This window comes from Salvelinus namaycush, chromosome 6, assembly GCF_016432855.1.
Source record: "Salvelinus namaycush isolate Seneca chromosome 6, SaNama_1.0, whole genome shotgun sequence".
NCBI classification, from domain to species: Eukaryota; Metazoa; Chordata; class Actinopteri; order Salmoniformes; family Salmonidae; genus Salvelinus; species Salvelinus namaycush.
Window position 1 is genome coordinate 1,579,316 of NC_052312.1, and position 14,292 is coordinate 1,593,607.

Sequence of the window (14,292 nt, forward strand, 5' to 3'; positions counted from 1 at the left end):
GGAACCATTAGTAGTTGGTGTCTGTTGTGAACATGGGGAACCATTAGTAGTTGGTGTCTGTTGTGAACATGGGGAACCATTAGTAGTTGGTGTCTGTTGTGAACATGGGGAACCATTAGTAGTGGGCGTCTGTTGTGAACATGGGGAACCATTAGTAGTTGGTGTCTGTTGTGAACATGGGGAACCATTAGTAGTGGGCGTCTGTTGTGAACATGGGGAACCATTAGTAGTTGGTGTCTGTTGTGAACATGGGGAACCATTAGTAGTTGGTGTCTGTTGTGAACATGGGGAACCATTAGTAGTGGGCGTCTGTTGTGAACATGGGGAACCATTAGTAGTTGGTGTCTGTTGTGAACATGGGGAACCATTAGTAGTGGGTGTCTGTTGTGAACATGGGGAACCATTAGTAGTTGGTGTCTGTTGTGAACATGGGGAACCATTAGTAGTGGGCGTCTGTTGTGAACATGGGGAACCATTAGTAGTTGGTGTCTGTTGTGAACATGGGGAACCATTAGTAGTGGGTGTCTGTTGTGAACATGGGGAACCATTAGTAGTGGGCGTCTGTTGTGAACATGGGGAACCATTAGTAGTGGGTGTCTGTTGTGAACATGGGGAACCATTAGTAGTTGGTGTCTGTTGTGAACATGGGGAACCATTAGTAGTGGGTGTCTGTTGTGAACATGGGGAACCATTAGTAGTGGGCGTCTGTTGTGAACATGGGGAACCATTAGTAGTGGGTGTCTGTTGTGAACATGGGGAACCATTAGTAGTGGGCGTCTGTTGTGAACATGGGGAACCATTAGTAGTGGGTGTCTGTTGTGAACATGGGGAACCATTAGTAGTGGGCGTCTGTTGTGAACATGGGGAACCATTAGTAGTGGGCGTCTGTTGTGAACATGGGGAATCATTAGTAGTGGGCGTCTGTTGTGAACATGGGGAACCATTAGTAGTGGGTGTCTGTTGTGAACATGGGGAACCATTAGTAGTGGGTGTCTGTTGTGAACATGGGGAACCATTAGTAGTGGGCGTCTGTTGTGAACATGGGGAACCATTAGTAGTTGGTGTCTGTTGTGAACATGGGGAACCATTAGTAGTTGGTGTCTGTTGTGAACATGGGGAACCATTAGTAGTGGGCGTCTGTTGTGAACATGGGGAACCATTAGTAGTTGGTGTCTGTTGTGAACATGGGGAACCATTAGTAGTGGGCGTCTGTTGTGAACATGGGGAACCATTAGTAGTTGGTGTCTGTTGTGAACATGGGGAACCATTAGTAGTTGGTGTCTGTTGTGAACATGGGGAACCATTAGTAGTGGGCGTCTGTTGTGAACATGGGGAACCATTAGTAGTTGGTGTCTGTTGTGAACATGGGGAACCATTAGTAGTGGGTGTCTGTTGTGAACATGGGGAACCATTAGTAGTTGGTGTCTGTTGTGAACATGGGGAACCATTAGTAGTGGGTGTCTGTTGTGAACATGGGGAACCATTAGTAGTGGGCGTCTGTTGTGAACATGGGGAACCATTAGTAGTGGGCGTCTGTTGTGAACATGGGAAACCATTAGTAGTGGGCGTCTGTTGTGAACATGGGGAACCATTAGTAGTGGGCGTCTGTTGTGAACATGGGGAACCATTAGTAGTGGGCGTCTGTTGTGAACATGGGGAACCATTAGTAGTGGGTGTCTGTTGTGAACATGGGGAACCATTAGTAGTGGGTGTCTGTTGTGAACATGGGGAACCATTAGTAGTTGGTGTCTGTTGTGAACATGGGGAACCATTAGTAGTGGGTGTCTGTTGTGAACATGGGAAACCATTAGTAGTGGGCGTCTGTTGTGAACATGGGGAACCATTAGTAGTGGGCGTCTGTTGTGAACATGGGGAACCATTAGTAGTGGGCGTCTGTTGTGAACATGGGGAACCCTGGGGTTTATTCAATAGGAACCAAATGAAAACAAACGTGACGAAACTGGGAGGGAACTACCTGAGTTTGTCAAATAGAAACTGGTTTTATGTTGCAAAACATTTTCCACTGCGAAAGATTTTGCTACGGTTTGCACTAATAAATACACACTGTATTCCTGTCCCATGGAATCGAATGTAATCACAAGTGTGACGTCAATAGAATCTTCAAATAAGGCCCTTAGGCTTGTGCCACACCGTATCATGTAAGATGATCAGAATGGCAACCTGGGAAATCTCCCAATAAGCCCTTTTTATTTTGGTTGGTGTTTTCCCCCCATTGAGTGCTTGTGAAGAGATCACTTGTGACTGCTTCACCGTTTGAACAGCATGCTGGAGATGGGACATTGGGAGGGTATTCTCTCTGAATACTGGAGATGGGACATTGGCAGGGTATTCTCTCTGAATACTGGAGATGGGACATAGGCAGGGTATTCTCTCTGAATACTGGAGATGGAACATCGGCAGGGTATTCTCTCTGAATACTGGAGATGGGACATAGGCAGGGTATTCTCTCTGAATACTGGAGATGGAACATTGGCAGGGTATTCTCTCTGAATACTGGAGATGGAACATTGGCAGGGTATTCTCTCTGAATACTGGAGATGGGACATTGGCAGGGTATTCTCTCTGAATGCTGTAGATGGAACATTGGCAGGGTATTCTCTCTGAATACTGGAGATGGGACATTGGGAGGGTATTCTCTCTGATTCCGGTATGAGAGATAAGCTGTAGGATAAGGAGGACCTCTGACACTCATGCCATACCTGTGGCAGATTAATAACACATGTGTGTTTGCACGTGTGGGCGCGTTTTAATATTCCCACTAGTGTGCGTTTGGGTTTATGGTAATACTATATACATATTTGACTGTGTAATTTTTCTCATACTTTATCTGTGGAAGGTGATATTTTGAAATATCACACGTGCAAACACACATATCTAAAGGTGATTCTCCCAACCCAGGTATATGTGGCAATATTGTAGATAAACACAGCTGGGAATAGTTCTGTCTGCACTGTATGTGGGTGTGTGGATTTATATTGCCATATAGCTGTAAGGTAATATATCTCGTCCTGCTTGCTTAGCCCCCGTTTATTTGACTACATCTAGTGTAGATTTTGTGGGCCAATACAAAACCCCAGTAACAACATCTGACTGAAATACCTGTTTGACGAGGATGTGTTTTAGAAGCATGGTTTTAATGGTTTCTCCTATAAACCTATATATATATTAATATATATAGCGGAGTCAACAAAAAGGGATGCAGTATGTGATGTAATTAAATCATTTTTTTAATGTTGTTTTCATTAATGCCATATTTCATGGGGTTTGACAAACGTTTCAAATCTGTTATTATTTCATCACGTTTTCCTTTTCAGTTGGAAATGTACACCTTTTTTCATTTCGACCTGGTTTCAAATGTAATCCAGAGCAAAGGGAACAATTTGGAATAATCCAAAATATCTATGCATGTTTTATTCCACTACTAATTTGCTACATCTATAAATGATCATGAAATACAATTACACCCAGGGAATTGGGGTGAGAGCTTAAATAAGTTCCCCAATATCCATTTGGTGTGATCCAAAACGGCGAGCCAAGGCCACAACATGGCCGTCATTAGATATACAATTGAATCCATGCAAAACCGTTTTTCATGTCAACGTAAGAGATACACACACACAAACTATGACAAGGTGGTTTTGCCACTATATTATTGATCTAGCCTCCATCGGTCTCAAATGCGTACCAAATTACCACATTCATGGTTCCCTCGTTATTGGTGGTAGGTCTTATCTGAAGACTAGTACAATAAGTTGCAACCTGGCTATCACCAATTCTGGGATTTCAATGTCTATCATACAATGCAGATCAAAAAAGATAATCTACAATTGGGTGTTAGGATACATCTGGTTGTTTCATCTATTGTTTGATTTGTTAAAGCAAGACGAAATATCGGGCCAATAACAGGAAAGGTGGTCTTAAAAGTAAATATCGGGCCATTAAATGGAAAGGTGGTCTTAAAAGTAAATATCGGGCCATTAAATGGAAAGGTGGTCTTAAAAGTAAATATCGGGCCATTAAATGGAAAGGTGGTCTTAAAAGTAAATATCGGGCCATTAAATGGAAAGGTGGTCTTAAAAGTAAATATCGGGCCAATAACAGGAAAGGTGGTCTTAAAAGTAAATATCGGGCCATTAAATGGAAAGGTGGTCTTAAAAGTAAATATCGGGCCATTAAATGGAAAGGTGGTCTTAAAAGTAAATATCGGGCCAATAACAGGAAAGGTGGTCTTAAAAGTAAATATCGGGCCATTAAATGGAAAGGTGGTCTTAAAAGTAAATATCTGGCCAATGACAGGAAAGGTGGTCTTAAAAGTAAATATCGGGCCATTAAATGGAAAGGTGGTCTTAAAAGTAAATATCGGGCCATTAAATGGAAAGGTGGTCTTAAAAGTAAATATCGGGCCAATAACAGGAAAGGTGGTCTTAAAAGTAAATATCTGGCCAATAACAGGAAACGTGGTCTTTAAAAGTGAAACTTGGGCCTAATACCAAGCGTTTACATTCACCACTAATTTCCCAGTAATCACTGAAGCTATTTTCACAGTGGCCCTTTAAAGAATTACACCTGCAGAACAAAGCACTTTGGGTGCCAGTCGCTGTCCTTTGTGAGGTCGACAGCAGTGCTGCACATAGAGCACCACTGTTATGTCTCGGCCGAGTCCGAGCACGGCAGCGATGTTTATTAGCTTAGCTTAATTGTGCATATAGTATCTAAAGGTCAACGCCTGCTGCGCTACTGCACTGCCAAAATGGCTTCCAGTGGGACTCCATTTCACATGAATAAACACACGGGTCTACTTCCCGAATGGCACACTATGCCCTACATAGTGTTCTTAAGCCTCTGGTCAAAATAGTGTTTTATTAAACGACTTAAACTGGGAGACCCACCACCTTCGTATTTTGTTGCCGTACAACCTGGAATTAAAATTATTTTTTTGTGGGGTTTGTATCATTTGATGTACACAACATGCCTACCACTTTGAAGGTGCAAAATATTTTTTATTGTGAAACAAACAAGAAATAAGATTTTAAAAAATGAACTTGAGCGTGCACAATTATTCACCTCATTTATTTGGGCTGCGATTTCTGAGGCTGGTAACTCTAATGAACTTATCCTCTGCAGCAGAGGTAACTCTGGGTCTTCCTTTCCTGTGGCGGTCCTCATGAGAGCCCGTTTCAGCATAGCGCTTGATGGTTTTTGCAATGCACTTGAGGAAACTTTCAAAGTTCTTGAAAGTTCCTGATGTCTTAAGTAATGATGGACTGTCGTTTCTCTTTGCTTATTTGAGCTGATCATGCCATAATATGGACTTGGTCTTTTACCAAATAGGGCTATCTTCTGTGTACACCCCCCCGGTCACAACACAACCAATTGGCTCAAACGCATTAAGAACGAAATAAATTCCACAAATTAACTTTTAACAAGGCACACCTGTTGATTGAAATGCATTCAAGGTGACTACCTCACGAAGCTGGTTGAGAGAATCCCAAGCATGTACAAAGCTGTCGAGACAGAGTGACAATTTGGAAGAATCTCAAATATAAAATATATTTTGATTTGTTTAACACTTTTTGGGCTACTACATGATTCCATATGTGTTATTTCATAGTTTTGATGTCTTCACTATTATTCTACAATGTAGAAAATAGTAAAAATAAAGAAAATCCCTGGAATGTGTAGGTGTGTCCAAACTGTTGACTGGTTGTGTGTGTGTGTGTGTGTGTGTGTGTGTGTGTGTGTGTGTGTGTGTGTGTGTGTGTGTGTGTGTGTGTGTGTGTGTGTGTGTGTGTGTGTGTGTGTGTGTGTGGGGTATATATATATATATATATATATAGAGAGAGAGAGAGATATATAGAGATATAGATATATTTGCTTAACTACTGCCTTCCATAAGATGAATGGTGTTTGACTGATATGGGTCATTCTACTGAAGTGGTGTAAATTGGGGGGGGAAATGAACATGTGTATCCTATTCCTCACATCTTCCAACACTTCAGGTAGACTCACACACTTTGTATTGCATATTTGAAATATTTACCAGAATTCCTAACCACCACGCTACGTTGTTCACTACTGAAACATAATAAAACACGATAAAGGGGAGAACCCTGCACAGTAAGGATCATTTTGATGATTTTAATCTTTTTTATCTTCTATTACATCATTTTTTGGAGGGGAAATTCTATTTACATACCAAATTAACAAAATAGTAAAATCATGACTTTTAAACCAGATTTTCAAAACCTTTGAATAGAATTTTAGAAAAATATGTCTGTTGTTCTCTGTAAAATGTTCAAATGTTTTTTGTATGAATCTGACACTTTTTGATTGGTTGAATTACTTATGGATCTAATTAATTATGTTGTTAGATGTATATAAGAAACGTCCTCTCACTGTCAACTGCGTTTATTTTCAGCAAACCTTAACATGTGTAAATATTTGTATGAACATAAGATTCAACAACTGAGACATAAACTGAACAAGTTCCACAGACATGTGACTAACAGAAATTGAATAATGTGTCCCTGAACAACGGGGGGGTCAAAAAAACAAAAAAACAGTCAGTATCTGGTGTGGCCACCAGCTGCATTAAGTACTGCAGTTCATCTCCTTATGGACTGCACCAGATTTGCCAGTTCTTGCTGGGAGAGGTGACCCCACTATTCCACCAAGGCACCTGCGAGTTCCCGTACATTTCTGGGGGGAATGGCCCTAGCCCTCACCCTCCGATCCAACAGGTCCCAGACGTGCTCAATGGGATTGAGATCTGGGCTCTTCGCTGGCCATGGCAGAACACTGACATTCCTGTCTTGCAGGAAATCATGCACAGAACGAGCAATATGGCTGGTGGCATTGTCATGCTGGAGGGTCATGTCAGGATGAGCCTGCAGGAAGGGTACCATGAGGGAGGAGGATGTCTCCCTTTTAATGCACAGCGTTCAGATTGCCTGCAATGGCAACAAGCTCAGTCCGATGATGCTGTGACACACCACCCCAGATCAGGACGGACCCTCCACCTCCAAATCAATCCTGCTCCAGAGTACAGGCCTCGGTGTAACGCTCATTCCTTCAACTGTGAACACGAATCCGACCATCACCCCTGGTGAGACAAAACCGCAACTCCTCAGTCAAGAGCACTTTTTGCCAGTCCTATCTGGTCCAGGGACGGTGGGTTTGTGCCCTTTGACAACGCTGTTGCCGGTGATGTCTGGTGAGGACCTGCCTTACAACAGGCCTACACGCCCTCAGTATAGCCTCTCTCAGCCTATTGCGGACAGTCGGACCACTGATGGAGGGATTGTGCGTTCCTGGTGTAACACAGACTGTTGTTGTTGCCATCCTGTACCTGTCCTACAGGTGTGATGTTTGGATGTACCGATCCTGTGCAGGTGTTGTTACACGTGGTCTGCCACTGTGAGGATGATCAGCTGTCCGTCCTGTCTCACTGTAGCGCTGTCTTAGGCGTTTCACAGTACGGATATTGCAATTTATTGCCCTGGCCACATCTGCAGTCCTCATGCCTCCTTGCAGCATGCCTAAGGCACGTTCACACAGATGAGCAGGGACCCTGGGCATCTTTCTTTTGGTGCTTTTCAGAGTCAGTAGAAAGTGCTCCTTAGTGTCCTAAATTGTCATAACTCTGACCTTAATTGCCTACCGTCTGTAAGCTATTAGTGTCTTAACGACCGTTCCACAGGTGCATGTTCATTAATTGTTTATGGTTCGGTGGGTATGTTTGGGAGAGTGACTCTGGTGCTGGGCGGTGGGTATGTTTGGGAGAGTGACTCTGGTGCTGGGCTGTGGGTATGTTTGGGAGAGTGACTCCTGAGATGGATAGTGTGCAGTTTATTATCAGTTATTAATGCATTTTTCTTATACTACTGTACCCGCAGGGCTAGCAGGTATGTTTGTGTGTGAGAGAGTGTATTTTGGTATGTGTGTTACAGTTCATGTCGCTTTTTGTTTATAGACTATTCTTGAGTGTTTCCATTTAGTGTGTGTGTGTGTCTTGCCCTGTCCTCATCAGTGTCTTTGTCCCCAGGCTTTGCTAGGAGGGGTCCACCGGGTTGATCTCTCCAGGTTTGAGGAGACACTCTGGACCAGTCTGAGGACGGGTGACAATGTAACAGTAAGCTCAGCCCCTTTCTCTCTCTCATCTCACTGTTACACTCTGACCTCTGACCTCTCTACCCTCTCTATCATCATGGTACATCAATACCCTGTTACACTCTGACCTCTCTACCCTCTCCATCATCATGGTACATCAATACCCTGTTACACTCTGACCTCTATACCCTCTCTATCATCATGGTACATCAATACCCTGTTACACTCTGACCTCTCTACCCTCTCCATCATCATGGTACATCAATACCCTGTTACACTCTGACCTCTCTACCCTCTCCATCATCATGGTACATCAATACCCTGTTACACTCTGACCTCTCTACCCTCTCCATCATCATGGTACATCAATACCCTGTTACACTCTGACCTCTCTACCCTCTCTATCATCATGGTACATCAATACCCTGTTACACTCTGACCTCTCTACCCTCTCCATCATCATGGTACATCAATACCCTGTTACACTCTGACCTCTCTACCCTCTCCATCATCATGGTACATCAATACCCTGTTACACTCTGACCTCTCTACCCTCTCCATCATCATGGTACATCAATACCCTGTTACACTCTGACCTCTACCCTCTCCATCATCATGATACATCAATACCCTGTTACACTCTGACCTCTGACCTCTCTACCCTCTCTATCATCATGATACATCAATACCCTGTTACCCTCTGACCTCTACCCTCTCCATCATCATGATACATCAATACCCTGTTACACTCTGACCTCTACCCTCTCCATCATCATGATACATCAATACCCTGTTACACTCTGACCTCTACCCTCTCCATCATCATGGTACATCAATACCCTGTTACACTCTGACCTCTCTACCCTCTCCATCATCATGATACATCAATACCCTGTTACACTCTGACCTCTCTACCCTCTCCATCATCATGGTACATCAATACCCTGTTACACTCTGACCTCTCTACCCTCTCCATCATCATGGTACATCAATACCCTGTTACACTCTGACCTCTCTACCCTCTCCATCATCATGATACATCAATACCCTGTTACACTCTGACCTCTACCCTCTCCATCATCATGGTACATCAATACCCTGTTACACTCTGACCTCTCTACCCTCTCCATCATCATGATACATCAATACCCTGTTACACTCTGACCTCTCTACCCTCTCCATCATCATGGTACATCAATACCCTGTTACACTCTGACCTCTCTACCCTCTCCATCATCATGATACATCAATACCCTGTTACACTCTGACCTCTACCCTCTCCATCATCATGGTACATCAATACCCTGTCACACTCTGACCTCTACCCTCTCCATCATCATGATACATCAATACCCTGTTACACTCTGACCTCTACCCTCTCCATCATCATGGTACATCAATACCCTGTTACACTCTGACCTCTACCCTCTCCATCATCATGATACATCAATACCCTGTTACACTCTGACCTCTACCCTCTCCATCATCATGGTACATCAATACCCTGTTACACTCTGACCTCTCTACCCTCTCCATCATCATGATACATCAATACCCTGTTACACTTTGACCTCTCTACCCTCTCCATCATCATGGTACATCAATACCCTGTTACACTCTGACCTCTACCCTCTCCATCATCATGATACATCAATACCCTGTTACACTCTGACCTCTCTACCCTCTCTATCATCATGGTACATCAATACCCTGTTACACTCTGACCTCTCTACCCTCTCCATCATCATGGTACATCAATACCCTGTTACACTCTGACCTCTACCCTCTCCATCATCATGGTACATCAATACCCTGTTACACTCTGACCTCTCTACCCTCTCCATCATCATGGTACATCAATACCCTGTTACACTCTGACCTCTCTACCCTCTCCATCATCATGGTACATCAATACCCTGTTACCCTCTGACCTCTACCCTCTCCATCATCATGGTACATCAATACCCTGTTACACTCTGACCTCTACCCTCTCCATCATCATGGTACATCAATACCCTGTTACACTCTGACCTCTACCCTCTCCATCATCATGGTACATCAATACCCTGTTACACTCTGACCTCTCTACCCTCTCCATCATCATGGTACATCAATACCCTGTTACACTCTGACCTCTCTACCCTCTCCATCATCATGGTACATCAATACCCTGTTACACTCTGACCTCTCTACCCTCTCCATCATCATGGTACATCAATACCCTGTTACACTCTGACCTCTCTACCCTCTCCATCATCATGGTACATCAATACCCTGTTACACTCTGACCTCTGACCTCTCTACCCTCTCCATCATCATGGTACATCAATACCCTGTTACACTCTGACCTCTCTACTTACCGCTTTGAACTGCATCATCTTGCTATTCCAGGTAGTTTGTTAGTTCCGTCTCACTTGTGGTTGGAGAGGCTAAAGCATCACTCTAACACAGTAGCTTATACTGGGTCGCCCCCAACACACACCAACACACAGCACCTAACCCGTCCACACCAACACACACCAACACACAGCACCTAACCCGTCCACACCAACACACACCAACACACAGCACCTAACCCGTCCACACCAACACACACCAACACACAGCACCTAACCCGTCAACACCAACACACACCAACACACAGCACCTAACCCGTCCACACCAACACACACCAACACACAGCACCTAACCCGTCCACACCAACACACACCAACACACAGCACCTAACCCGTCCACACCAACACACAGCACCTAACCCGTCCACACCAACACACACCAACACACAGCACCTAACCCGTCCACACCAACACACACCAACACACAGCACCTAACCCGTCCACACCAACACACACCAACACACACCAACACACAGCACCTAACCCGTCCACACCAACACACAGCACCTAACCCGTCCACACCAACACACACCAACACGCAGCACCTAACCCGTCCACACCAACACACACCAACACACACCACCTAACCCGTCCACACCAACACACAGCACCTAACCCGTCCACACCAACACACACCAACACACAGCACCTAACCCGTCAACACCAACACACACCAACACACAGCACCTAACCCGTCCACACCAACACACACCAACACACAGCACCTAACCCGTCCACACCAACACACACCAACACACAGCACCTAACCCGTCCACACCAACACACAGCACCTAACCCGTCAACACCAACACACACCAACACACAGCACCTAACCCGTCAACACCAACACACACCAACACACACCAACACACAGCAACACACAGCACCTAACCCGCCCACACCAACACACACCAACACACACCAACACACAGCACCTAACCCGTCCACACCAACACACACCAACACACAGCACCTAACCCGTCCACACCAACACACACCAACACGCAGCACCTAAACCGTCCACACCAACACGCAGCACCTAACCCGTCCACACCAACACACAGCACCTAACCCGTCCACACCAACACACACCAACACGCAGCACCTAACCCGTCCACACCAACACACAGCACCTAACCCGTCCACACCAACACACACCAACACACACCAACACACACCAACACACACCAACACGCAGCACCTAACCCGTCCACACCAACACACACCAACACACAGCACCTAACCCGTCCACACCAACACACACCAACACGCAGCACCTAACCCGTCAACACCAACACACACCAACACACAGCACCTAACCCGTCCACACCAACACACACCAACACACAGCACCTAACCCGTCCACACCAACACACACCAACACACAGCACCTAACCCGTCCACACCAACACACACCAACACACACCAACACACAGCACCTAACCCGTCCACACCAACACGCAGCACCTAACCCGTCAACACCAACACACACCAACACACACCAACACACAGCACCTAACCCGTCCACACCAACACGCAGCACCTAACCCGTCCACACCAACACACAGCACCTAACCCGTCCACACCAACACACACCAACACGCAGCACCTAACCCGTCCACACCAACACACACCAACACACAGCACCTAACCCGTCCACACCAACACACACCAACACACAGCACCTAACCCGTCCACACCAACACACACCAACACGCAGCACCTAACCCGTCCACACCAACACACACCAACACGCAGCACCTAACCCGTCCACACCAACACACACCAACACGCAGCACCTAACCCGTCCACACCAACACACACCAACACACAGCACCTAACCCGTCCACACCAACACACAGCACCTAACCCGTCCACACCAACACACACCAACACGCAGCACCTAACCCGTCCACACCAACACACACCAACACGCAGCACCTAACCCGTCCACACCAACACACACCAACACACAGCACCTAACCCGTCCACACCAACACACACCAACACACAGCACCTAACCCGTCCACACCAACACGCAGCACCTAACCCGTCCACACCAACACACACCAACACGCAGCACCTAACCCGTCCACACCAACACGCAGCACCTAACCCGTCCACACCAACACACACCAACACACAGCACCTAACCCGTCCACACCAACACACACCAACACGCAGCACCTAACCCGTCCACACCAACACACAGCACCTAACCCGTCCACACCAACACACACCAACACACAGCACCTAACCCGTCCACACCAACACACACCAACACGCAGCACCTAACCCGTCCACACCAACACACACCAACACGCAGCACCTAACCCGTCCACACCAACACACACCAACACGCAGCACCTAACCCGTCCACACCAACACACACCAACACACAGCACCTAACCCGTCCACACCAACACACACCAACACACAGCACCTAACCCGTCCACACCAACACACACCAACACACAGCACCTAACCCGTCCACACCAACACACACCAACACGCAGCACCTAACCCGTCCACACCAACACACACCAACACACAGCACCTAACCCGTCCACACCAACACGCAGCACCTAACCCGTCCACACCAACACACACCAACACGCAGCACCTAACCCGTCCACACCAACACACACCAACACGCAGCACCTAACCCGTCCACACCAACACACACCAACACACACCAACACACAGCACCTAACCCGTCCACACCAACACACACCAACACACACCAACACACAGCACCTAGCCCGTCCACATCAACACACAGCAACACGCAGCACCTAACCCGTCCACACCAACACACACCAACACACAGCACCTAACCCGTCCACACCAACACACAGCACCTAACCCGTCCACACCAACACACACCAACACACACCAACACACACCAACACGCAGCACCTAACCCGTCCACACCAACACGCAGCACCTAACCCGTCCACACCAACACACACCAACACGCAGCACCTAACCCGTCCACACCAACACACACCAACACACAGCACCTAACCCGTCCACACCAACACACACCAACACGCAGCACCTAACCCGTCCACACCAACACACACCAACACACACCAACACGCAGCACCTAACCCGTCAACACCAACACACACCAACACACACCAACACACAGCACCTAACCCGTCCACACCAACACACACCAACACACACCAACACACAGCACCTAACCCGTCAACACCAACACACACCAACACGCAGCACCTAACCCGTCCACACCAACACACACCAACACACAGCACCTAACCCGTCCACACCAACACACACCAACACACACCAACACACAGCACCTAACCCGTCAACACCAACACACACCAACACACACCAACACACAGCACCTAACCCGTCCACACCAACACACACCAACACACACCAAGACACAGCACCTAACCCGTCCACACCAACACACACCAACACACAGCACCTAACCCGTCCACACCAACACACAGCACCTAACCCGTCCACACCAACACACAGCACCTAACCCGTCCACACCAACACACACCAACACACAGCACCTAACCCGTCCACACCAACACACACCAACACGCACCAACACACAGCACCTAACCCGTCCACACCAACACACACCAACACACACCAACACACAGCACCTAACCCGTCCACACCAACACACACCAACACACAGCACCTAACCCGTCCACACCAACACACAGCACCTAACCCGTCCACACCAACACACACCAACACACACCAACACACAGCA

At 46.7% G+C, this 14,292-nt stretch overlaps 1 protein-coding gene across 3 annotated transcripts in view; it reads left to right on the forward strand.

The window, feature by feature from the left end:
- Positions 1-14,292, forward strand: part of LOC120049548 (glucosidase 2 subunit beta-like) — a 316,045-nt gene that overhangs the window by 64,479 nt on the left and 237,274 nt on the right. For all 3 annotated transcript variants that reach the window (XR_005477118.1, XM_038995818.1, XM_038995819.1), the window contains exon 9: positions 8,066-8,152. Coding sequence is in view for 2 of the 3 variants with exons in the window: in XM_038995818.1 (XP_038851746.1) it covers positions 8,066-8,152 (87 nt within the window). In the remaining variant the exon portion in view is untranslated. The remainder of the gene's footprint in view (positions 1-8,065; positions 8,153-14,292) is intronic.